This window comes from Schistocerca nitens, chromosome 2 (genome assembly GCF_023898315.1).
Source record: "Schistocerca nitens isolate TAMUIC-IGC-003100 chromosome 2, iqSchNite1.1, whole genome shotgun sequence".
In the NCBI taxonomy this organism is placed as follows: Eukaryota; Metazoa; Arthropoda; class Insecta; order Orthoptera; family Acrididae; genus Schistocerca; species Schistocerca nitens.
Genome location: NC_064615.1, coordinates 1,103,305,322 through 1,103,331,781, shown reverse-complemented (window position 1 = coordinate 1,103,331,781; position 26,460 = coordinate 1,103,305,322). Strand labels below are relative to the sequence as shown.

The following is a 26,460-nucleotide window of genomic DNA, read 5'->3' as shown; positions in this document are numbered from 1 at the left end:
GAAGCTGCATGGTTAGCTGTACCTGTACACACCATCCAAGCTCTGTTTGACTCAATGCCCAGGCGTATCAAGGCCGGTATTACGGCCAGAGGTGGTTGTTCTGGGTACTGATTTCTCAGGATCTATGCACCCAAATTGCTTGAAAATGTAATCACATGTCAGTTATAGTATAATATATTTGTCCAATGAATACCCGTTCATCATCTGCATTTCTTCTCGGTGTAACAATTTTAATAACCATTAGTATGTGTCTCAGTTGTAATGCATACACGGATAGTTGCACAGCTGTAGGTTTGAGTCCTTCACATGGTGCCTGAATTGCAAAAAATTCCTGATACTCTTTGTATGATATTGTTTGCATGTTCTAGTGGTTGACTGTTGTAGACTGTCAGAAGGTGATAAGATTGTGGTGTCGTAAAGACATTGTCAGGAAATGTAATTTAGCCCACATGTGACCTGTTGTGTTGAAAAAATGATGGAGTGAATTTTGGAGGCCATTAAGTGTTCAGAAAATGTGTGACTAACTGGGTGAAAGACCATCAGGCTTAAGTCCAAAAACCAGATGTTCAGTACCCAGTTGCCCAGTCAGTTCTGAGCCTTCTTCTGTCATTTGTTATCTCAGCCACCTTCTCATACCTTGTGCTTACTGAGTGAAGCAAAACAGACTGCTATAGCCAATACAATACTAGGCAGAACCTTAAACTTATATCAGTGGCAGCTAAAGAAAACTGAGTGCTGTGCTACATTTCAAAGCAGCAAATATACTCAAGATTATTTTTCAGGAGTGAACTTGTTCCTGTAAACAGCTGGCAGAAAATTCTACCAGGCCACAATGACAGAAATCCATCCTGGATCACAGAGTCGTTTGAGAACCACTGTGTGAATGTTCTTATTTTGAAAAAAATTTTCTCTTCCAGAAGTTCTTCCTCTGTTGCATGGACATTGTCGTCTATGGTCGTTGTCAACAGCCTTCCTTCCCAATCAGCAATACCCATGTCTGTGCAGCCTTGGCCAAGTTGTTGGCACAATTTCACTATGCCTGGACACAACGTTTCATTTGGTCTTTACACTGCCAGAATTTCATGGTGAATCCATGTGCAATTTAGACATTCTGTCCACGAGACTCGTATTGTCCTGCATACTTCAACTTTGAAGTGTTTCCATTTGCACTTGCATCATGTGATGTACATCTACATCTACATGACTACTCTGCAATTCACATTTAAGTGCTTGGCAGAGGGTTCGTCGAGCCACAATCATACTATCTCTCTACCATTCCACACTCGAACAGCACGCGGGAAAAACGAACACCTAAAACTTTCTGTTTGAGCTCTGATTTCTCTTATTTTATTTTGATGATCATTCCTACCTATGTAGGTTGGGCTCAACAAAATATTTTCGCATTCGGAAGAGAAAGTTGGTGACTGAAATTTCGTAAATAGATCTCGCCGTGACGAAAAACGTCTTTCCTGTAATGACTTCCATCTCAATTCGCGTATCATATCTGCCACACTCTCTCCCCTACTACGTGATAATACAAAACGAGCTGCCCTTTTTTTGCACCCTTTCGATGTCCTCCGTCAATCCCACCTGGTAAGGAACCCACACCGTGCAGCAATATTCTAACAGAGGATGAACAAGTGTAGTGTAAGCTGTCTCTTTAGTGGACTTGTTGCATCTTCTAAGTGTCCTGCCAATGAAACGCAACCTTTGGCTCGCCTTTCCCACAATATTATCTATGTGGTCTTTCCAACTGAAGTTGTTCGTAATTTTAACACCCAGGTACTTAGTTGAATTGACAGCCTTGAGAATTGTACTATTTATCGAGTAATCGAATTCCAACGGATTTCTTTTGGAACTCGTGTGGATCACCTCACACTTTTCGTTATTTAGCGTCAACTGCCACCTGCCACACCATACAGCAATCTGTTCTAAATCGCTTTGCAACTAATACTGGTCTTGGGATGACCTTACTAGACGGTAAATTACAGCATCATCTGCGAACAACCTAAGAGAACTGCTCAGATTGTCACCCAGGTCATTTATATAGATCAGGAACAGCAGAGGTCCCAGGACGCCTCCCAGGGGAACACCAGATATCACTTCAGTTTTACTCGATGATTTGCCGTCTATTACTACGAACTGCGTCCTTCCTGACAGGAAATCACGAATCCAGTCACACAACTGAGACGATACCCCATAGGCCCGCAGCTTGATTAGAAGTCGCTTGTGAGGAACGGTGTCAAAAGCTTTCCGGAAATCTAGAAATACGGAATCAACTTGAGATCCCCTGTCGATAGCGGCCATTACTTCGTGCGAATAAAGAGCTAGCTGCGTTGCACAAGAACAATGTTTTCTGAAACCATGCTGATTACGTATCAATAGATCGTTCCCTTCGAGGTGATTCATAATGTTTGAATACAGTATATGCTCCAAAACCCTACTGCAAACCAACGTCAATGATATAGGTCTGTAGTTAGATGGATTGCTCCTACTACCCTTCTTAAACACTGGTGCGACCTGCGCAATTTTGCAATCTGTAGGTACAGATCTATCGGTGAGCGAGCAGTTGTATATGAGTGCTAAGTAGGGAGCTATTGTATCAGCGTAATCTGAAAGGAACCTAATCGGTATACAATCTGGACCTGAAGACTTGCCCGTATCAAGTGATTTGAGTTGCTTCGCAACCCCTAAGGTTTCTACTTCTAAGAAACTCATGCTAGCAGCTGTTCGTGTTTCAAATTCTGGAATATTTCATTCATCATCCCTGGTGAAGGAATTTCGGAAAACTGCGTTCAATAACTCCGCTTTAGCGGCACAGTCGTTGGTAACAGTACCATCGACACTGCGCAGCGAAGGTATTGACTGCGTCTTGCCGCTTGTGTACTTTACATACGACCAGAATTTCTTTGGATTTTCTACCAAATTTCGAGACAATGTTTCGTTGTGGAACCTATTAAAGTCATCTCGTATTGAAGTCCGTGCCAAATTTCGCATGTTTGTAAATTTTAGCCAATCTTCGGGATTTCGCGTTTTCTGAAATTCGCATGCTTTTTCCGTTGCCTCTGCAATAGAGTTCGGACCTGTTTTGTGTACCACGGGGGATCAGTTCCATCTCTTACCAATTTATGAGGTATGAATCTCTCAATTGCTGTTGCTACTATATCTTTGAATTTGATCCACATCTTGTCTACATTTGCATAGTCAGTTCAGAAGGAATGGAGATTGTCTCTTAGGAAGGCTTGTAGTGACAATCTGCTTTTTTAAATAAAATTATTTTCGTTTGTTTCTGGTGGATTTGGAAGAAACGGTATTGAGCCTAGCTACAACGACCTTGTGATCGCTAATCCCTGTATCAGTCATGATGCTCTGTACCAGCTCTGGATTGTTTGTGGCTAAGAGGTCAAGTGTGTTTTCGCAACCATTTACAATTCGCGTGGGTTTGTGGAATAACTGCTCAAAATAATTTTCGGGGAAAGCATTTAGTACAATTTCGGAAGATGTTTTCTGCCTACCACCGGATTTGAACAAGTGTTTTTGCCAACATATCGAGGGAAGGTTGAAGTCCCCACCAACTATAACCGTATGAGTGGGGTATTTATTTGTTACAAGACTCAAATTTTCTCTGAACTGTTCCGCAACTATATCATCGGAGTCTGGGGGTCGGTGGATGGAGCCAATTATTAACTTAGTTCGGCTGTTAAGTATAACCTCCACCCATACCAATTCGCACGGAGTATCTACTTCGACTTCACTACAAGATAGACCACTACTGACAGACACAAACACTCCACCACCAATTCTGCCTAATCTATCTTTCCTGAACACCGTCTGAGACTTCGTAAAAATTTCTGCAGAACTTATTTCAGGCTTTAGCCAGCTTTCTGTACCGGTAACGATTTCAGCTTCTGTGCTTTCTATTAGCGCTTGAAGCTCAGGGACTTTCCCAGCACAACTATGACAATTTACAACTACAATTACGGCTGTTCCTTGATCCAAGCACGTCCTGTTTTGCCATGCACCCTTAGAGATTGCAGCCCACCCCGTACTTTCCCGAGGCCTTCTAACCTAAAAAACCGCCCAGTCCACGCCACGCAGCCTCCGCTACCCGTGTAGCCGCCAGCTGAGTGTAGTGAACTCCTGACCTATTCAGCGGAACCCGAAACCCCACCACCCTATGGCGCAAGTCAAGGAATCTGCAGCCAACACAGTCGCAAAACCGTCTGAGCCTCTGATTCAGACCCTCCACCCGGCTCTGCACCAAAGGTCCGCAGTCGGTTCTGTCAACAATGCTGCAGATGGTGAGCTCTGCCTTCACCTCGTAAGCAAGACCGGCAGCCTTCACCAAATCAGATAGCCGCTGGAATCCAGAGAGAATTTCCTCAAATCCTGTTACCTGTACTGCAGCGGAACTCTCTCTGCAAGAAACTTGGAACATGTACTTTCTTCCGACAGTACACTACTGTTATGTGTTGGTACTAAGTTGGTTACTGTCTCTTCTTAACTTCTTGGTTGCACACACATTCTTCATATCAAAACAAACTTTTTGGGTAATAAATGGTGTTAAATAATAATGGACACACTACCATTGCTTTAATTTGACTAATTTACAAATTTATTAAACTTGAATTTACTTTTGGAGCAATGACCAGTTTCTTAACACATTGCGTAAGGCTCACGTAGATTTAAGTGGTTTCATGTCCAACTGGTTTTGATGAATCACATAAATTTATTTTTTTTCATTCTGTGCACATTCTCTGTGATGTAGTGCTCATGCCATTAACTATTTCAGTTTAACAAAAGGTTGTGTGTGAATTGAATGGTTCAGTGCCGTGAAAAACAGTATGAACTTAGTTTTATCTTTTGTTTTACCACCAACTATTAGTACTGCAAAATACTCGGTACTGGAGTTGTTGCCTTGTGCAGTGTGGCATGAAAACAGTTGGGGGGAAGTGAGATTCTTGCTGAACTGTTTGTGGAAAATTGTTCTGATGTTCCAGGTGATACTGATGATGTTACAGATAGTGGTGCTGGAAGTGATGAGAACAACATGGTGATAATCAACCAAAATGAGATAACTGTGTGCAGTTTAGATGACAGAGCTTTCGACAGTGAAGCGTGGCTGAAGAAGGGCAAGATTTAGAAACATTTAGAGGAATTCCAGGTGTAAAAAAACCCTACCCAGTTTGATCAGCAGCATTATAAGCACCGTGAAATTATTTCTAATGGATGAATTGTTCAATCAGAGGTCGACACAAACAAATTTGTATTATGAACAGAATGTTAAAAACATTTTAATGAATCTCCCAAGTCTCCCAAATTTATGAATATCACTGCTGTTGAACTAAAAAAATTTCTTGCCGTGATTATCTTAATGGGCCAAACAAAAAAAAAAAATTATTTGAAGGACTATCAGTCAAAAGATCCTCTAATAGAGATGTCAGTTTTTGGCAAGCTAATAAGCAGTAATCAGTTGGAGCAGATACAGAAATCTTAGAATTTCAGTGACAATTCGTACAGAGTGGACAGGAAAACAGACTCTACTAAATTGAAACTGTGCTAAAAGTGTTTCCTAGATAAATTTCAGACTGTGTAAAAACCTGAACAGGGGGGCACCACAGGACATTTTTCATTTCCACTGTCCTGAATATAGTTTGTTGGCATCCATTACAAAATATACATATTTGAATTCCACAGAGCAAAATACAGTAACGTGTGATAGAAGAATGCTGTGTGAAGAGGTGTTGCACTGCACTCTGTCATACTTATGACCAAATAAGATGTCTTAAATTTCCTCGAACATACATGTTTTATGTGTCAGACTCTTCAGAAAGATGTACGCTAGAAAATGAACATATTTTTGAAAAGTTGATTTAATTTTTGACGTCCTATCTCAAAACACTGGAGGGAGGGGCACCACTATCTGGTATTGCCCGGTTCATACATATTGTGTGGATGGGGATAGTCTCCATGTGACCCATGCTTTCATTTAGTGAATTTGCTGTTTCCTCTTCGCTTACAGCTCTCAGGTTTGTTTTTTTTTTTTTTTTTTTTTAAAAAAAGAGGATTTCTGTGAATTAAAATACATTAACATAATTACAGAAGGCTAAAATACGTTATTAGTTTCAGATCTTATTTTATTTCTACCTTTCTGACAGTCAAGTATTAATCGCCTTGCAGAACAACGATGTTACTTTTGTCAGTTTGTTAAAGAAATTTGGCTTTTATTAATCTTTTCCATTTATTTATTTATTTGTTTCAATTTATTTGAAGCGAAGTGTTTAATTCCACACTATTGGCTAGTTTCAACTGTTCGCTGCATTTCAAGTGCCCATTTTCATTTTCTAGCATGTCTGGCAATTTATTTGAAACGAAGTGTTTAATTCCACACTATTGGCTAGTTTCAGCTGTTCGCTGCATTTCAAGTGCCCATTTTCATCTTCTAGCATGTCTGGCATAATGCCATAGTAAAAAAACCAAACACAGAGATAATACAGTACTGGTACTCCTAGAAAACCACACTGAAAAGGTTAATATCGGATCGAGGGCTACTTCATTGGTAATCCGGACATGCGAATGTCCACTGTAAGCCCGAATTATGCATTTTAGTACGGTTCACGAAATTCTAATGCTCTCAGAGTATCCTCTGATGTCTTGTTTCTTTTATGAAATAATGTAGGATCTTTCAATGTTTTACAAGTGCGAACATACAGGCTTCCTATGTCATCATAACTGCACAAGCAGGATGATGCTTGTTATCTGGCATTCTCTAACAACTGCTGAAATGTACCTGTCTCACAGTTCATGGGAAAATATTGCAAATGGTGGTTTGAAAAGCTTTACTTTCAAAGTATATTTCCTTTTATGCAAGATGAACTACGTGTGAGAATGTACGATGAATTTCTTAAATCATAGACCGTTTGACTCTCATTTAAAAATCAGCTATTTAGAAGAATTTCAAGCCCAGAAGATCAGATGTTTATGTGATTATTAAAAATTTTACTACCATATTTGTATGATGTATCTTATAAATAATCACTCGCACTCCTGTAACTTACTATGAATAGTTTTAGTCTTGCAGCATATACACAATGCGTGTGACATAGAGCGCGTACTGCAGAGAATTGATCTTGTTGCGGTAGGGTTGCGTTATGTTTGGGAGGTAGAGCCACCGGTTCTACGTCTCCGCAAATCTTCAAGACCGATAGTATATGTGAAAGCCTTGCCTTTCTTGTAGTAACACTATCTATATTAATGTCAGCCATAAACTTTTCCTATTTGTATGTTCGCACAAGATAACAATGATGCTGCTGTTGGCTGACTACATCATGTGTCCTATACTCTGAATATCTGCTGTCGTCGGCTGGCGAGATCACATGGCATGAGCTATGACAGGCTTACAAAAGTGCATCACAATCTCGATTTCAATGCTCCCCACCCCCACCCCACCCCACCCCACCTAAAGTGCCGGGATATTCTACGCCGGTGTACGAAACCATAGCCATTCAAAGGATTTACTATTCCGAGGGAAAGTATACTGTCACTTAACACGGAAAAAGTGTATTTTCACCTGAGAGAAAGTGTATTTTTAACTGGGAAATCCGGGAATTTCTTTTCCTTGTCCGTGTATATACACTGTATTAATAGGAGTGCAACAATAGCTAGTTTTGTTTTACTTGTTATACAATGGTCTTTGCAAGGGAGGACATGTATAACTTACTTTTTGGAAACCTTACATAGTTTGTCCATTGGTGGATATGAAACGAGGAAATTGAGGAGGAAGTGGAATTAAATGTTGCTCAAACGCTTGATCAAGATAAAGACAAATAGCGGTAATTAATCTGAAGCGGGAAATATTTTTGATAAAATTACATCATATATTTTTGTTCAACGTGGGGATCTCGTGCAACATGGGATGCTTGTACTATGGATCTGTTGCAGTAGTTCTCTCTCTCTCTCTCTCGTGTGTGTGTGTGTGTGTGTGTGTGTGTGTGTGTGTGTGTGTGTGTGTGTGGCTAACTTAAAAATTGTTGCAGAACCCAATTTTAATTAACTTGTCAAAAAGTCAGGATTTTCTTCCATATTAATTTCATCCAGTTCTAAAACCTCTCAATTTCTGGCATTGTTTTGTAGAAGTTTCCATTTCTGTACATAAGAAAGGCATACTGTGGCTGTTTGATTCTTATTTTCAATTTTGGTTGATCATCTTATCTTTTCTTTCTCTCTCTCTTTCACTGGTATCTTCAGTAAAGTGAATTCCTTTTCTTGCATTGTTGTCATGACACTCATATAATGATGTTTGAAAGTTTAATTTGATGATTAAAATTGCTTCATAAAATCTGATTGTGATCGGAGAGAAAAAGAACTTTTTTGACGATCTTTGTTTTTAGACTTGAATGCAGTTTTTCTGAGTATCTATTTTTAGCATTAGTTTTGGAAAGTGCGTAGAAGGTTAGAAGTAAAACTGGATTTGAGAATTCATGCAAAGAAAATTTCTTCCTATGGACTCACACAAAAATTAACAGAAACTTCTAGCTTTCAAAGCTGATAAGAGGGAGGGATTGGATGAAATTATGTTACTCAGGACTGAAGTAGCGACCTTAGATCAGGGGAGAGAGAGGGAGAGAGAGAGCAAATTGTCACATTGAGTTTTAATACCTACAAATTTAGAGTGGAATAATGGGCTGTTGACAGGTTAGGATTAAGGAGAAACACTAGTTAATGAAAGCATATTTCAGCAAAGACACAGACATCAACAGGAAAGAAATGAAAGAACAAAGATGGTGGGGATGAAAACTAAAGTAATGAAGAAACTTTAAGACATAAAAAAGGCAAAATAACATTATGTGAACTAAATAAGACAACATTCTTTAAATATTTTTACAAGTTCCTTTTGTAATACTGTATTATTTTTCATCTAGCATTAATCATTTCTCATGAAACATCATCATTTTCAGATGGCTTTCCTCTACTCGTATTTCAAATGGACTTTCCTTTACCCATATTTCATTTGATAGTACTTCTGACATTTAATTATTTTCATTTACATTTCTTGTTCATGTCTTGACCCCTATTAATGTTGAAATAAACCTCCAAATGTTGCCTTTCTTAAGTCTTAAATCTTTGTGTTATAGTCAGTTTCAGTTATGTTAAACTTGCTGCTTGATTTTTTTAATGTTAATATCACAATTCCACTGGGACTGTAAACACTTAAATGATACTCTGTCTTGTCAGTGATGAGCGCTGACACACTCATTGTGATATGTCTTACTTCGTGAATTTTAAAATTTTTCCCGGCAAATTGACTGTTCAAACAAATTTCAGGCTTGCAGCCGGTCGTCGTTCAATACTTGCACAATATTTCAACCGGGCACCTGCCAGTCATCTTCAGGTAAGCCGTCGCAGACTGTCGAAAACGTCCTCCGTTCCGCAATATATAGTGTACTGTAACTATTCTGCGCATGCGTCGAAAACTTGATAGTTGAACCACACTGCCCGCCGGCAGCGCCCTCGCTGCTGGAATAGCAGAACTCAGTCGCCCTCTGCGTTACTGTTTGCCACGGCGGTCAACGCAATCTGTCGTCTTCAATTTGAGCAAATCGTGGAGATGATGGGATTCCATGCACTGTCCAGCTGGTAGCCGCTGTCACGGTTTAACAGATTTTCTGCCAGTTGTATTTCTACGGATTCTTTAATAATGGAGTCCCAGAAAGATGTTGCTGTGGACAAAATCATTGTTTTCTCATACTCCATTGAATGTCCAGTAGAAATACAGTGTTCAGCAATAGCAGACTTGCTTGGCTGCAGAAGGCGGGTGTAACGTTGATGTTCAGTGCAGCGTTCTTTCACGGTGCGTGTGGTTTGACCTATGTAAGCCATACCACATTGGCACGGTATCTTGTAAATTCCGGCCTTTTGTAGTAACAGATTGTCCTTAACTTATCCCACAAGGTCCGCATTCTTCGATGGTGGGCGGAAAACCACTTTTACCTGAAATGTTCGGAGGATTCTTGCTATTTTAAACGAAGTGTTGCCAACGAAAGGAAGAAAAGCTAAAGATTGTTCCGGCATGTTCTCCTCTTTATTCACTTCCTGCTTCTTAGTTCATAGAGCTCATACTGCCTCAGATCTAGATAGCTTACCTCAAGAACTCGCCCATCTAAAGACAGTATTCAGCGAAAATGGGTATTCCATCCGGCAGATTAACAAGGCACTAACAGTTAAAACTAAGAAGCAGGAAGTGAATAAATCTGTTACTACGAAAAGCCGGAATTTACAAGATACCGTGCCAATGTGGTATGGGTTACATAGGTCAAACCACACGCACCGTGAAAGAATGCTGCACTGAACATTGACGTTACACCCGCCTTCTGCAGCCAAGCAAGTCCGCTATTGCTGAACATTGTATTTCTACTGGACATTCAATGGAGTATGAGAAAACAATGATTTTGTCCACAGCAACATCTTTCTGGGACTCCATTATTAAAGAATCTGTAGAAATACGACTGGCGGAAAATCTGTTAAACCATGACAGCGGCTACCAGCTGGACAGTGCATGGAATCCCATCATCTCCACAATTTGCTCAAATCAAAGACGACAGATTGCGTCGACCGCTGTGGCAAACAGTAACGCAGAGGGCGACTGAGTTCTCCTATTCCACCAGCGAGGGCGCTGCCGGTGGGCAGTGTGGTTCAACTATCAAGTTTTCGACGCATGCGCAGAATAGTTACAGTACGCTATATATTGTGGAACGGAGGACGTTTTCAACAGTCTGCGTCGGCTCACCCGAAGATGACTGGCAGGTGCCCAGTTGAAATATCGTGCGAAGTATTGAACGACGACCGGCTGCAAGCCCGAAATTTGTTTGAATGTCTTACTTTGTTCACTTGTCAACTCTGAAAATACATACAGTTGACAAACTAATAGGCTACAAATATGGATATTACTTCATGATGCACATGCTCAGCAATGTATGTGCGCTAATATATCTGCCAGTGCGTGTGTAGCCCAGAGAGGAAATGTAGCCACTGCAGAAATGTTGTTGATGGATGTCTATTTGCAAGTAGAGCCTGAGAACTGTTTAAAACCTGGAAGAGGACTGTAGTGGGTGTAATTCTGGCAAAAACTTTACATCCTTGGGGAAACCACATTATGAGCGTTTAACAGATTCTTAGTGGTCATGGAACCTAGTGTAAGGAAAATTATTATTACTGGATATAATGTGATATGGCCTCCCTGTTGGTCTTGTAATCTGCACTGATCAGCCAGAATGTTAGGACTACCTATCTAATGGCCAGTATGTCCACCTTTGGCATGGATAACAGCGGATATGTGTCGTGGCAAGGAAGCAGTGAAGCCTTGGTAGATCACTGGAGAGAGTTGACACCACATCTTCATATGCAAGTCACGTAATTCCTGTAAATTCCAGGGAAAGGAGTGTGATGGGCTCTGATGCCACCTTCAATCACAGCACAAATGTCTTCAGTCAGGTTCGGATCTAGCGAGTTGAGGGACCAGCACATCAATTGGAAACTCACCACTGTGTTCCTCAAACCACACCATCCCATTGCTGGCCATGTGATGCCACCTTCAATCACATCGCAGATGTGTTCGATTGGGTTCAGATCTAGACAGTTCGGTGGCCAGCACATCAATTGGAACTCACCACTGTGTTCCTCAAACCACTCCTGCCTGGTGACATGGCACATTATCTTGTTGAAAAATGCGAGTGCTGTCAGGAAACATGATCATTGTGAAGTGGTGTATATGGTCTGCAATCGGTGTACTGTACTCCTTGGCCATCATGGTGTCTTGCACGAGCTCCACTGGATGCATTGCTGCCCACGTGAATGTTCCCTAGAGCATAAGGGAGCTGCCACCAGCCTGTCTCTCCATCGCACAGTACAAGTGTCAAGTAGCTTTTCCCCTGAAAGACAACAGGTTTGCATCCTCCTACTGGCACGATGAAGAAGGTATTGGTATTCATCAGACCATGCAATGCTCTGCCACTGCACCAACATCCAGTACCAATGGTCATGTGCCCATTTCAGTCGTAGTTGCCGATGTCACACTGTTAACATTGGCACATACATGGGTCATCAGCAACGGAGACCCATCATTAGGAGTGTTCGTTGCACTCTGTGTTCAAACACACATGTATTCTGCTCAGCATTATACTCTGATGTTAGGTCCACCACAGTTCGCCGCATGTCCTGTTTTACCAGTCTGCCCAACAACATCTGACATCTGTAATGAGGGGGTGGCTGCACAACCCCATGTCTGGACATGGTTTCGCCATCTGTTGAAGACACTCATCACAGCAATACTCAAACATCCAACAAGTCGTGCAGGTCTCAATTGCCTGCGCCAAGCCTCTGGGCCATAACAATCTGCCCTCGGTCAAACAACTCGGGTAGATTCACGCACCTTCCTCATTCTACGCACAAACAGCACACTCACTGATACTGTATGCACCATGCGTTTGTCTGCCTAGCAGTCAATCCTCACCAGGTGACACTGCTATGCCTGGACGGGTTTATACAGATAGTAGCTTGGTGGTCATAAGGTTCTGGCTGATCCGTGTACATTCCTGGTTTTCTTCCTGACGAGTTTGCCCCACATTTAGCATATCAGCTGGCAATACTGATAAGCACTCCACATGGCAACACTGTTCTGTTCTGTTTCTCATTCTCTCAGAAAATTTGTGTGTCCTTGATGTTGCTGTTGATTCTTAACTTAATGCTTATTGTGATAGCTTTGTCACCTTTATTGAACACTGCATGTGTTAAACAGCCTCACTGTGCATTGTCTAATATATGGTAAATATTCAGTGTATGCTACAAAGTGTGTATGACAGGCAGATGGGGCATCATGAGACTAGGCTGGCGTGTTACATAGTACCCTGCCACTCTACTCAGTATCATGTATCATCCTCACTGAGCACCTCCCTATGTGTATATCACTTGAATATTGGTACTCTTTAATTTAAAAAAAAAGGTTTTAGTACTGTCACATCCTGTAAAATTTCTTGATTTAGTGATAACATACAGTCAATTTCATTTTTAGTCCCATCTGCACCTTGTAAGGCCCATTTTATATTTGTTTTCTTGTGGAAAAACATAGGCAGACAAATTGTTCTAGGCAACTACTATTAACACATGACTGGTATAGTACCAGAGATTCCAATTCAAGATTTTTTTCCCCCCCCTGCTTAGCACTAAATTTATCCATTATAATCTTTCGTTTTGGTGTGATCTCTTTATCGATTTCTATAATATGTTCTTAGAGGTATTCTAACTTCTCATTGAAATGATCATGGATGTCTTTTGTTTATTTTTAAAACAAATCTTGGTATTCTATTTCATATCCTTCAGTGTTTCAGTATGTAATATTGTTTTTAATGTAACTGTTTACAATAAATCCTGTTCTTAAATTTCCTCCCTGGTCAGTTCCTCTACAGTAAAACATGTATGCATAATTTAGTTGTATTTGGTTTTAAGTTTTTCATCACATGCCTGATGATCGTAATGCATTTCATTCAATCTTATTTAGTTCTGCATCCTGTCTTCTCTCTAGGTCAACTGATTCCTTCTTGACACTGTGTTTGGCCATGGTTCACACATTCCTGCCAAGATCATCTGAATAGTGGCATCGCTCTTATTCAGATGCCAAGCTATTTGCCAATTAACTCTTAACTGGCTTCGTTGAACCCAGCTACATGTCCTCTCTCTCTCTCAAATGCTGACTTCTGCACATATTGTCCACAGACCTGTCTGCGAGACATAGTTACTGTCCAGCTGAGTACACAGAATGAAATTCACAGAGACTTTATGCCCTGGTATAGACGTGGCCCATTTACTGTCGTGATATTACACTGCGGCATCACACATTTATCCATCGGTCGCCAAGGTTTACAGTTTCGTATTTTTCATCTATACCTGTTTGAATATCAGTTTGTGACCAATTTGTGGTGCATCATTTTTGTCTTAGAGCATATTTAGGTAGACTTAGTATATAAATGTGCAACACTAGTGTGGCATTCCCTACAACCCGAAACCATTGCCAAAATTCCAATGTCTGCTATTGTTAATATTCTTTCACCCAGTGAGTGGGACGCAGACATCCCAGGAAATTGAACATGGCAAAAAGACCTCACACGACTATAATCCTGGATCGCTAGCAAAAGTTGAGATGGTTTACCGGTTTAACTTTGGGTACTGACAGTTGCACAGTGTTAAGTGTGTGCATTTGACATTGAGATCTACCTGTGCGGTCACCTTGATCCATACTGACATGTAAATGGAAGCAGTCTGGTTGCTCTTTTCAGGCCTTGATGTTTTTGTTAGCATTGTGGAAACATATTTGGTAATTATAACTGTTTGTAGCAACAAATAGTAGTAGACCTGTAACACAAAGTAGACTTCTTATGAGCAACTGTAAGCCACTAAAGATTGCAACAACTACTTCATATCAAATGTTTTGGACATTAAATGTGATTGCATGAATAAAAAGATTTTGCACAGTGTGACATCGTATTTCAGAACACTTTTAAGAGTGTTTTATAAAATGAAATTAAAATGTTGGTGTAATAACGCCAAATATTTTTTGTTTTGTTTCAGGTTTCTGGTACACAGAGGAATGATGCAACAGATATTCCCACGACAACAGCTAATGATAATCGTCAGTCAGTAGCTACTCCTGCTTGCACAGCAGCAGATGACAGTATGAATAACCAGGATATATCGGCTAATGTTACTGTGGAAACCAGCCGTGTAAATGATCAGTCAAGGTAATGAGCAGACATGCTCATAAACTATAAAAAATCACTGCTATCTATTAAATATGCTAAGTGAGGTGCCCTCGTCCTAATTAGTGTTTATTTCATATGGAAAATCCGGAATGGAATAACAACAATATGAGTTAAGATTGATTGCTTTTCAGAATATTGGATGACGAGCAACATTTATATTTAAAAGTGGACGAGGCCCTTTAACACAGTCGCGTATCAGACATAGAAAAATTACACATGGCCACTGAGATCTTTGAGCACTGGGGCCTGATTGAAGTGAGTAGCCACCTCAGCTGGGTTAAGTAGTTGAGATACAGGAGAGGGGAGAGGCGTGGGATGAAGAGGAGGTGGATGGAGTGGTAGGGGTGTTGCCTGTGGGAGTGTACAGGGACATGGTGGGCTACTGTGTGCAGCATTACGAGGTCTTGTTGCAAAGGGAAGGAAATAGAGAATCGGGAAAAAAAACTATGCAGGTGCACTAGAGAATAAAAAGGTGTGTTTGAGGCCATAGTTGGAGCAGAAAGGGCATAGAAGCAGTTGGAGGAAAGAAACTAGAAAAGGTTGATGCCAGGAAACCAAGCACACTGTGCTGTGGGGCATGCTCGGCAAATTACGTGATCTAGCCATCTCTTGGTCACAGTTTGGCAGCGGACATCCATGCTGACAGACAGCTTGTTAACAGTTGTGCCCACATAGACTGCTGCACAGTGGATGCAGCTGAGTTTGACGGGACTGGAGTGTGTGGTAGCAGAAGGATCTATGAGACAGGTTTTGCTTAGATATATTATTAGGATATGAGCCACAGGACAACAAGTTACGAGCAGGGGTGGAACAGGGACAGACAAAGTTATTGCGAGGGTTGGATGAGTGGCAGAATACCACTTTCTTAGGGCTAGGGAGGATATTTCTCATTTAAGGACACTACATGAAATAGTCAAAACCCTGACAGAGAATTGGGTGGTACGGAGTCGTAGGGGCATTTCTTTTCTGCCAGTGAGTGAGTATGTGCAGAATGGTAGGTGTTTGGGGAGACACGACACGAGAGATTGTTTCTGGGCAGAATGTCGGTTCTAATTTTCAGTTCAAAGTCATTGGAGAATTCCACCAATTATATTCTTTCACCCTTAATTTTTATCTACTCTTTGACCCTTTTTTTTTTCTGCCATCACTTGAACAGTAAAGGAAAAGACTGCCTATGTGCCTTTGCCCTTTTTAATCCTGGCGCTATTGTGGTGGTCTTTCTTTCTTACGAATCCCTTTTGACTTGTTTCCACATTGTATATTATCCAGCTTACATCTGTTTATGTATTTCAAACATCTTGCCTCATTTTATGTTGTCGAATGTCTTCATTAGATCCATCATCTCTATGAAACTGTCTTAATGTTTTGTAAGTCGTGCCTTCCATTATACAGTGCAACACCAGAACTGCCACTCTGTTAGCTTCATAGAGCAGACACTTCAGTGTGAGCAAATGCGGACAAATCTGTCCCTCCCACAGGACTGGCAGCCCCCACCCTGGATTTTTACTCCTCTGAAAGCAAAAGTAGCATATGGTCAAGGGTTTGCTGACCCTTTCTAGTGTTGTGGGACTCGTACCTAAAACCTTTAATGGAGCAGGATTAGTCTCTTCATGTACTTCAAAGTAAGAAAAGAAAATAACGGCCTGTACAAAACACAATGCAAAGCAGACTTCGCCTGAAGATTGGCAAGGAAGAAACTTGCTGAAACATTTCTGGAGAATAAGACGTTAACTCAGCTGTCAACCCGAGAAGATTTTATCATAGAGATTCGCCGAGAAATCCTGCATTCTCATATTCGCTACTCCCATAATCGCCCTGGCCTCCATCTCAGGTAACCCTGTTTCCCCGTAGCTCCACGCAACAATTTCCCCTTCCTGTATCCTGTCACCCCCTCCCAATTCACATTCCCATGTTGCCTTCAGCATGTGCCACTTCACATTGCCCACTATAGTCGAGCCAGCCCATATACTTGCCACCCCTTCCTCCCACATTCCTAGCCGGTAAACAGGCCACCTCCCTTGAAGCTACTGGCAACGTTCATCCTGCTCTCCAGCTCCCTCTCCCAAACCCTACCCAACAGTATCTTCACCACAACCAGTTCGCCTGCCAAAAAATAACATTGGCACTGTTAGTATACCTGACATTATGTAGGAGTGTGTGTGTGTGTGTGTGTGTGTGTGTGTGTGTGTGTGTGTGTGTGTGTGTGCGCGTGCGCACGCACTTTTGTGTGCCTATCGACATCACAGTGCTTCTGATTTTTGGTGTGGGGTATCCTTTAATACAAAAGTATTTACATTTTACGAGAACTTTATTTATGTAATATAGAACAACAAGCCTCTTAAACTGTGTAGTTGCTGTGACATTTGTTATATAACTAATGAAATGTTTTCAAAGAACTTTGCCCTTCGTCCACAAGTTACTCAAGTATTTGGCAGATGTTTTGTATCAACCTTTACTCTTTACCCTAGTGACAGTAATATTCTCATATTTGTTGCTTGTCAAATACATCCATGTCTAGCCACTAGTGCAGAATGGAGGGTAAAGAGCTACATTACTCCAGATCTTCTGTTTCAAATGGAGAATAAAGTCCATTCATTCAATAATTTGTGGATTAAGCTTCTTGGCACTAGTGTTTCATTTGTTCTTGTTTTACACCTCTTCTAATGTTAAAAAGATTATCTGAAACTGAAGTGATTGTCTAACGCCTGCAGAAAAGGTCCAGTCATACTACACTATGTGATCAAAAGTATCCAGACACCTGGCTGAAAATGATTTATAAGTTCGTGGCACCCTCCATCGGTAATGCCGGTATTCGATGTGGAGTTGGCCCACCCTTAGCCTTTCATTACAGCTTCCACTCTTGCTGGCATGCGTTCAGTCAGGTGGTGGAAGGTTTCTTGGGGAATGGCAGCCCATCCTTCACAGAATGCTGCACTGAGGAGAGGTATTGATGTAGGTTGGTGAGGCCATGACACAAAGTCAGCTTTCCAAAATATCCCAAAGATGTTCTCTAGGATCCAGGTTAGAAGACATTGCAGTCAAGTCCATTACAGGAATGTTATTGTAATGTAACCACTCTGCCATAGGCTGTCCATTATGAACAAGTGCTCAATTGTGTTGAAAGTTGCAGTCGCCATCCCTGAATTGTTCTTCAACAGTGCGAAGCAAGAAGGTGCTAAAACATCAGTGTAGGCCTCTGCTGTGATAATGCCATCCAAAACAACAAGGGGTGCAATCTCCCCCCCCCCCAATGAAAAACACGATCACACCATAACACCACCGCCTCCGAATTGTACTGTTGGCACTACACAAGCTGGCCGATGGCTTTTACCAGGCATTTGCCATACCCACACACTGCCACTGGGTCTCCACATTGTGTACCGTCATTCGTCACTCCACACACTGTTTTTCCACTGTTCAATTGTCCAGTGTTTACGCTCTCTACACCAAGTGACGCATCGTTTGGCATTTACCGGCGTAATGTGTGGCTTATGAGCAGCCGCTCACTCATGAAATCCAAGTTTTCTCACCTCCCGCCTGTCATACTTGCAGTGGATCCTGATGCAGTTTGGAATTCCCGTGTGATGGTCTTGATAGATGTCTGCCTATTACACATTATGACCCTCATCAACTGTTGGCAGTCTGTCAGTCAACAGATGAGGTCGGCCTGTACGCTTTTGTGCTGTACATGTCTCTTCATTTTTTCACTTCACTGTAACATTGGAAACAGTGGACCTAGGGATGGTTAGGAATGTGGAAATCTCGCGTACAGATGTATGACACAAGTGACACCCAATCACCTGACCAAATTCGAAGTTCTTGAGTTCTGCAGAGTACCCTATCTGCTCTCTTACGATGTCTACTGATTACTGAGGTCGCTGATATGGAGTACCTGGCAGTAGGTGGCAGCACAATGCACCTAATATGAAAAACGTATCCTAATATGAAAAACATATGTGTTGGGGGATGTCCAGATACTTCTGATCACATAGTGTACATTTTAATTTGATTTAGCATGTTTTTGTAAGAAACTGATGTATTACTTGATTTATGTAAGCTTTTGTGCAGTAATAGAACATTTTGACATTATTAGTTATTAAATACAAAATCAAATACGGGTAATGTGGGAGTAGGTTTAATAATGAATAAAAAAAATAGGAATGCGGGTAAGCTACTACGAACAGCATAGTGAAAGCATGATTGTAGCCAAGATAGACACGAAGCCCTCATCTACCACAGTAGTACAAGTTTATATGCCAACTAGCTCTGCAGATGACGAAAAGATTGATGAAATGTATGATGATGAGATAAAAGAAATTATTCACATAGTGAAGGGAGATCAAAATATTATAGTCGTGGGTGACTGGCATTCGATAGTAGGAAAAGGAAGAGAAGGAAAAGTAGTAGGTGAATATGGAATGGGGGTAAGGAATGAAAGAGGAAGCCGCCTGGTAGAATTTTGCACAGAGCATAACTTAATCATAGCTAACACTTGGTTCAGGAATCGTGTAAGAAGGTTGTATACCTGGAGGAGGCCTGGAGATACTGGAAGGTTTCAGATAGATTATACACTCCTGGAAATGGAAAAAAGAACACATTGACACCGGTGTGTCAGACCCACCATACTTGCTCCGGACACTGCGAGAGGGCTGTACAAGCAATGATCACACGCACGGCACAGCGGACACACCAGGAACCGCGGTGTTGGCCGTCGAATGGCGCTAGCTGCGCAGCATTTGTGCACCGCCGCCGTCAGTGTCAGCCAGTTTGCCGTGGCATACGGAGCTCCATCGCAGTCTTTAACACTGGTAGCATGCCACGACACCGTGGACGTGAACCGTATATGCAGTTAACGGACTTTGAGCGAGGGCGTATAGTGGGCATGCAGGACGCCGGGTGGACGTACCGCCGAATTGCTCAACACGTGGGGCGTGAGGTCTCCACAGTACATCGATGTTCGTCGCCAGTGGTCGGCGGAAGGTGCACGTGCCCGTCGACCTGGGACCGGACCGCAGCGACGCACGGATGCACGCCAAGACCGTAGGATCCTACGCAGTGCCGTAGGGGACCGCACCGCCACTTCCCAGCAAATTAGGGACACTGTTGCTCCTGAGGTATCGGCGAGGACCATTCGCAACCGTCTCCATGAAGCTGGGCTACGGTCCCGCACACCGTTAGGCCGTCTTCCGCTCACGCCCCAACATCGTGCAGCCCGCCTCCAGTGGTGTCGCGACAGGCGTGAATGGAGGGACGAATGGAGACGTGTCGTCTTCAGCGATGAGAGTCGCTTCTGCCTTGGTGCCAATGATGGTCGTATGCGTGTTTGGCGCCGTGCAGGTGAGCGCCACAATCAGGACTGCATACGACTGAGGCACACAGGGCCAACACCCGGCATCATGGTGTGGGGAGCGATCTCCTACACTGGCCGTACACCACTGGTGATCGTCGAGGGGACACTGAATAGTGCACGGTACATCCAAACCGTCATCGAACCCATCGTTCTACCATTCCTAGACCGGCAAGGGAACTTACTGTTCCAACAGGACAATGCACGTCCGCATGTATCCCGTGCCACCCAACGTGCTCTAGAAGGTGTAAGTCAACTACCCTGGCCAGCAAGATCTCCGGATCTGTCCCCCATTGAGCATGTTTGGGACTGGATGAAGCGTCGTCTCACGCGGTCTGCACGTCCAGCACGAACGCTGGTCCAACTGAGGCGCCAGGTGGAAATGGCATGGCAAGCCGTTCCACAGGACTACATCCAGCATCTCTACGATCGTCTCCATGGGAGAATAGCAGCCTGCATTGCTGCGAAAGGTGGATATACACTGTACTAGTGCCGACATTGTGCATGCTCTGTTCCCTGTGTCTATGTGCCTGTGGTTCTGTCAGTGTGATCATGTGATGTATCTGACCCCAGGAATGTGTCAGTAAAGTTTCCCCTTCCTGGGACAATGAATTCACGGTGTTCTTATTTCAATTTCCAGGAGTGTATAATGGTAAGACAGACATTTAGGAACCAGGTTTTAAACTGTAAGACATTTCCAGGGTCAGATGTGGACTCTGACCTCAACTTATAGGTTATGATCTTTAGATTAAAACTGAAGAAATGCAAAAATTTCGGAATTTAAGGAGATGGCACCTGGATAAACTGAAAGAACGAGAGGTTGTAGAGAGTTTCAGGGAGAGCTTTAGGGAACAATTGACAATTGGGGGAAAGAAATGCAGTAGGAGGAGGATGGGTAGCTTTGAGAGATAAAATAGTGAAGGCAACAGAAGGTCAAGTAGGTAAAAAGACAAGGGCTAGTAGAAATACTTGGGTAACAGAAGAAATATTGAATTTAATTGATGAAAGGAAAAATCATAAAAATGCAGTAAATGAAGCAGGCAAAAAGGAATACAAACGTTTCAAAAATGAGATCAACAGGAAGTGCAAATGGCTAAGCAGGGATGGTGAGAGGACAAATGTAAGGGTGTAGAGGCATATATCAGTTGGGGCAAAATAGATACTGCCTACAGGAAAATTAAAGAGACCTTTGGAGAAAGGAGAACCGCTTGTATGAGCATCAAGAGCTCAGGTGGAAACCAGGTCTAAGCAAAGAAGGGAAAGCAGAAAGGTGGAAGGAGTGTATAAAGGGTCTATACAAGGGTGATGTGCTTGAGGACAATGTTCTGGAAATGGAAGAGGACGTAGATGAAGATTAAATGGGAGATAGGGTACTGCGTGAAGAGTTCGACAGAGCACTGAAAGACCTAAGTCGAAACAAGGTCCCGGGAGTAGACAACATTCCATTAGAACTACTGATAGCCTTGGGAGAGCCAGCCCTGAGAAAACTCTGCCATCTGGTGAGCAGGATGTATGAGACAGGCGAAATACCCTCAGACTTCAAGAAGAACATAATAATTCCAATCCCAAAGAAAGTAGGTGTTGGCAGATGTGAAAATTACAGAACTATCAGTTTAATAAGTCACGGCTGCAAAATACTAACACAAATTCTTTAAAGATGAATGGAAGAACTGGTGGAAGCCGACCTCAGGGAAGATCAGTTTGGATTCCATAGAAATGTTGGAACACGTGAGGCAATACTGACCCTACAATTTATCTTAGAAAATAGATTAAGGAAAGGAAAACCTACGTTTCTAGCATTTGTAGACTTGGATAAAGTTTTTGACAATGTAGACTGGAATACACTCTTTCAAATTCTGTAGCTGGCAGGGGTTAAATACAGGGAGTGAAAGGCTATTTACAGTTTGTACAGAAACCAGATGGCAGTTATAAGAGTTGAGGGACATGAAAGGGAAGCAGTGGTTGGGAAGGGAGTGAGACAGGGTTGTAGCCTATCCCCAGTGTTATCAATTTGTATATTGAGCAATCAGTAAAGGAAACAGAAGATCAGTTTGGAGTAGGAATTAAAATCCATGGAGAAGAAATAAAAAAACTTTGAGGTTTGCCGATGACATTGTAATTCTGTCGGAGACAGCAAAGGACCTGGAAGAGCACTTGAACAGAATGGACAATGTATTAAAAGTAGGATAAAAGATGAATATGAGCAAAAGCAGAATGAGGATAATGGAATGTAGTCGAATTAAATCGGGTGATGCTGAGGGAATTAGATCAGGAAATGAGACAGTTTTAGTAGTAAATGAGTTTTGCTATTTGGGAAGCAAAATAACTTATGATGGTCAAAGTAGAGAGGATATAAAATGTAGACTGGCAATGGCAAGGAAAGCATTTCTGAAGAACAGAAATTTGTTAACATCGAGTATAGATTTAAGTGTCAGGATGTCATTTCTGAAAGCATTTGTATGGAGTGTAGCCACGTATGGAAGTGAAACATGGACAATAAATAGTTTGGAGAAGAAGAGAATAGAAGTTTTCTAAATGTGGTGTTACAGAAGAATGCTGAAGACTAGATGGGTAGATCACATAACTAATGAGGAGATACTGAATAGAATTGGGGAGAAGAGAAATTTGTGGCACAACTTGACAATAAGAATGGATCAGTTGGTAGGACATGTTCTGAGGCATCAAGGGATCACCAATTTAGTGTTTGAGGGCAGTGTGGAGGGTGAAAAGTGCAGAGGGAGACCAAGGGATGAATACACTAAGCAGAATCAGAAGGATGTAGGTTGCATTATGTACTGGGAGATGAAGAAACTTGCACAGGATAGAGTAGCATGGAGAGCTTCACCATACCTGTATATGGACTGAAGAACACAACAACAACAACAATAGTTATTTCTTAACAAAATTTTAACATGTTTTGGAGAAAGTGAATTTTTGTTGGCATTCAAAGTGTGACTGGAGATAGTCTTATCTTTGTGTCTTACATACATTTCAGGCCTCCGCCAACAATTGGTCAGTCTGTGTCACATGATTTGCTGCTCGGACGCTGGAAATTGTCACTCGATCTCTTTGGTCGTGTCTTTATGGAGGATGTAGGGCTTGAACCAGGTTCTGTAGTGTCAGAGCTAGGTGGATTCCCAGTAAAGGAAGCGAAATTTCGTCGTGAAATGGAGAAACTGAGGAATTCTCAGCAGAGAGATCTTACTCTTGGAAAGGTATTGGTGTTAGCTTATTCACTGAATTAATAATCATGTGTTTAAAAATATTATGTATATTTGACCTTCCTTGCTTAAAAATGTCATGTTATATTTGGGAGTATTAATTGATAGTACAGACATAATGAATCTTGCTACCTGTTTATTTCCCACACTGAAAATTTATTTTCAACTCGTTTTTGTTTTAGATTGAGCGTGATAGAACACAGTTGATAATACAAACACTGAAAGAGCTGAACACGCAGTACAACAATTACCACCGGAGGGCATCCAGCTCTCAGCCACCACTTGCAGTTAATAGAGTGAAAGTCACATTTAAGGATGAACCTGGTGAGGGGTCAGGTGTTGCACGCAGCTTTTACACGGCGATTGCAGAGGTATGTTACATTAAGAAAGACACAATTTTTTAAACTTGATAGCATATACTGTGACACTGAGGTACCTAAAATATTTTTGTAATCATATGTAATGCTTTATTTCAATTCCTATTATGTGTTCCATTAAGATTGTATTTCTGTTCGACATGGTACTCCATTAGTTACTATTCTTATAAATTTGTAATAGCTAGAACAGGTCTGGCACACAAAAATACAAAAACCACTCGAGGAAATAACTCTTCCACAGCTCTGCAATAAATATTAGCAGTTATAGACTCACAACAATTTTCTTAAAATGGAGATTATCTTGAGACAAATTACTAAGCTTCTTTTGGGATGAAAAGTGCTAATAAGCTGACCTGACAATAAAATATAATTTTGAAGTACGTAAGACATATGTAGTCGTAGAGTACAGAAATACATCGTAATTACACTAAGAAAGATGGTTTATGGGTATTAATATGGTGATATTTGTACCCAGGGAGAAATACCTTCTCTCAAAATGTGCCTTTGCCCTATGCTGGCTGTCTTACGAAATTTGATGATGTCAGTATTAAAAACCGGCAATAAATGCTAGTGCATGCAATTGCATATAGAAAATATCGTGAAAAAGTACAATCACAACTCAAACTGTGCATGCTATTGCTGTAGTTTTTATTGTAACAGGTTTGGGGAGAAAAAGGTGTGGGCAGTTTCCTTTGCATCAATTTTTACGTTTTATCAGTGACTACTTTGTTGAATGGTAATATACAAAAATTATTCAGTCTAACGCAATACTCACAGCATAGACCATAAAGTTTCAGCTGTGCTGCAAGTTTCACTGCCCACATATGCAAATCAAAACAAACTTAGTGAGAGTGTTGTTGTTGTATACCAATTATGTACTCTTAATACAATGTTGTCTGTGCCATTTGCAGCAGGAAGCAGGTTAATGACTTGTACAGAAAATTGGTAATTGTCACAGAAGTTGTCGTTTCTAAAAATATTATTGAATTCTGAAAGACTTTCATAATTCTTAGGTTCTTAGGGGAGAGGGAGATGAGTGATTTATTAACAGAAAGAAGTGTGGTAGTCATTGTATTGCAAATCGCAATGATACTTTGCTACAGAAAAAATTGGTTGCCTGTTGTGTAAAGAAAGCTGAAGTAGTGCACTGAGTTGTAATGATAGAATAACAACCAAAAGGTTTTACATCAAAACACAAACTGAGAAATTGTCCACTGATCAACCATCAGAGTGGAGACAGAAAATAGTTATACAACATTGATGGTAATACCACCTTCCCAGTTCTGTTTAGTGTACACAGATGAAATCATCAAAGAGATTGGCATGGGGAAGACATCAGGATTTAATGAAGCAATCCCATCTCTTATATGAAGTCTTCATGGGTTGTCAGCCGAGTAGCATCGTCGTCTCATAGTATTCCTCTTCCAGAGGAGTGAGACTCTGAAGAAGTGTGTCTATGAAACTTGAGGAGCTGGGAAGATTAAAATTGACACAGTCCCACTATGCTGTTAACTCGTAGGCAGTCTCATGATGAGCAGCAGGTGCTGTGATGACATGGTCCTGTGAGGGTGAGAGCTCATAGCCAGTCTATTGGTACCGACACTGTCACACAAGGCAACAAACATGTGTGGGCAGTCACAACAAATAATGCGAAGCAGTGCCCTCGGAGTTGCTAGTTTAAGTGCACATCAAATATGACTCAAGTTGGAGGTGGCACAGCACCTTGGTGGGTAGCAAAGTGGCAGGAACAGGCATCGTCCAGAGCAGAGACTTGGGGCAGCTGTTGGGTGCTTGGAGCTCGGGATGTAACTGGTTCTCTATGGGCAGATCATCAACTTCAATACACCCCTGCAGAAGGATACAAGCATGGTATCACGTGAACATGTGGCCATGCAGACATAAATTAGTGCCCGTGACTGCAGTGCTGTGTGCTGCAACTTTAGTGACAACACTTGCATCCCCAGACGCTGTGGCGACGGCTGATTGCTTCGCTGTACGCAGTACCTTGCCTCTTCTGCTTACAAGTAACCTCCTAGGTGAAATGACTGTTCAGTCCTGTCTCTGGCCCTCCTGATTTAGGTTTTCCGTGATTTCCATAAATTGCTTCAGGCAAATGCTGGAATGCTTTCTCATCCTTCCCTAATCCGATGAGACCTATGACCTCACAGTTTGTTCTCCTCCCCCAAATCAACCCAACCCAACCTAGGTGAAACAGTGGCCGAAATATGCAGGGGTCAGCCCTACATACTAAACAGGAACTAGTGGCATTTATGTGTGAGAAACATGAGTAAAGAATTACAATTTCCTGCAGTTTAATATGAAATAAAGCATGTGAATTGGCACAGGAACATACTGTACACCATTTAGAGCTGGCTTTAAATCGGACAAGGACAATGTGACACAGTGGACTTTTGCTGCGATAATGAACATCTCTTGCTCAGCACCTTCCAGCATTGTATGTGGAGGGTTTAGTTGTTTATCTCCGACATGTTATTAGACAGAGAAAGGAACGTGTTTATCTCTTAGGGCAATTTGTAAATGCTGATGGGACTCCTGTTTACTTTGACATTCCAGCCAGTACAGCTCCTGAAGAGAAAGTTGACAAATGTGTATCGGTTCATACTAAGGGCATTGAGAAAATGCAGATCGCCGTGATGACGTGAGTGCTTGCCAATGGAACAAAGATGCAACCCTACGTCACCCTG

At 41.7% G+C, this 26,460-nt stretch overlaps 1 protein-coding gene across 1 annotated transcript in view; it reads left to right on the top strand.

The window, feature by feature from the left end:
- LOC126237499 (E3 ubiquitin-protein ligase UBR5) overlaps window positions 1-26,460 on the top strand; it is a 370,559-nt gene that overhangs the window by 272,930 nt on the left and 71,169 nt on the right. Inside the window, exons 37-39 of the mRNA XM_049947657.1 lie at window positions 14,620-14,789; window positions 23,153-23,372; window positions 23,561-23,749. Of these exons, the coding sequence (XP_049803614.1) occupies window positions 14,620-14,789; window positions 23,153-23,372; window positions 23,561-23,749 (579 nt within the window). The remainder of the gene's footprint in view (window positions 1-14,619; window positions 14,790-23,152; window positions 23,373-23,560; window positions 23,750-26,460) is intronic.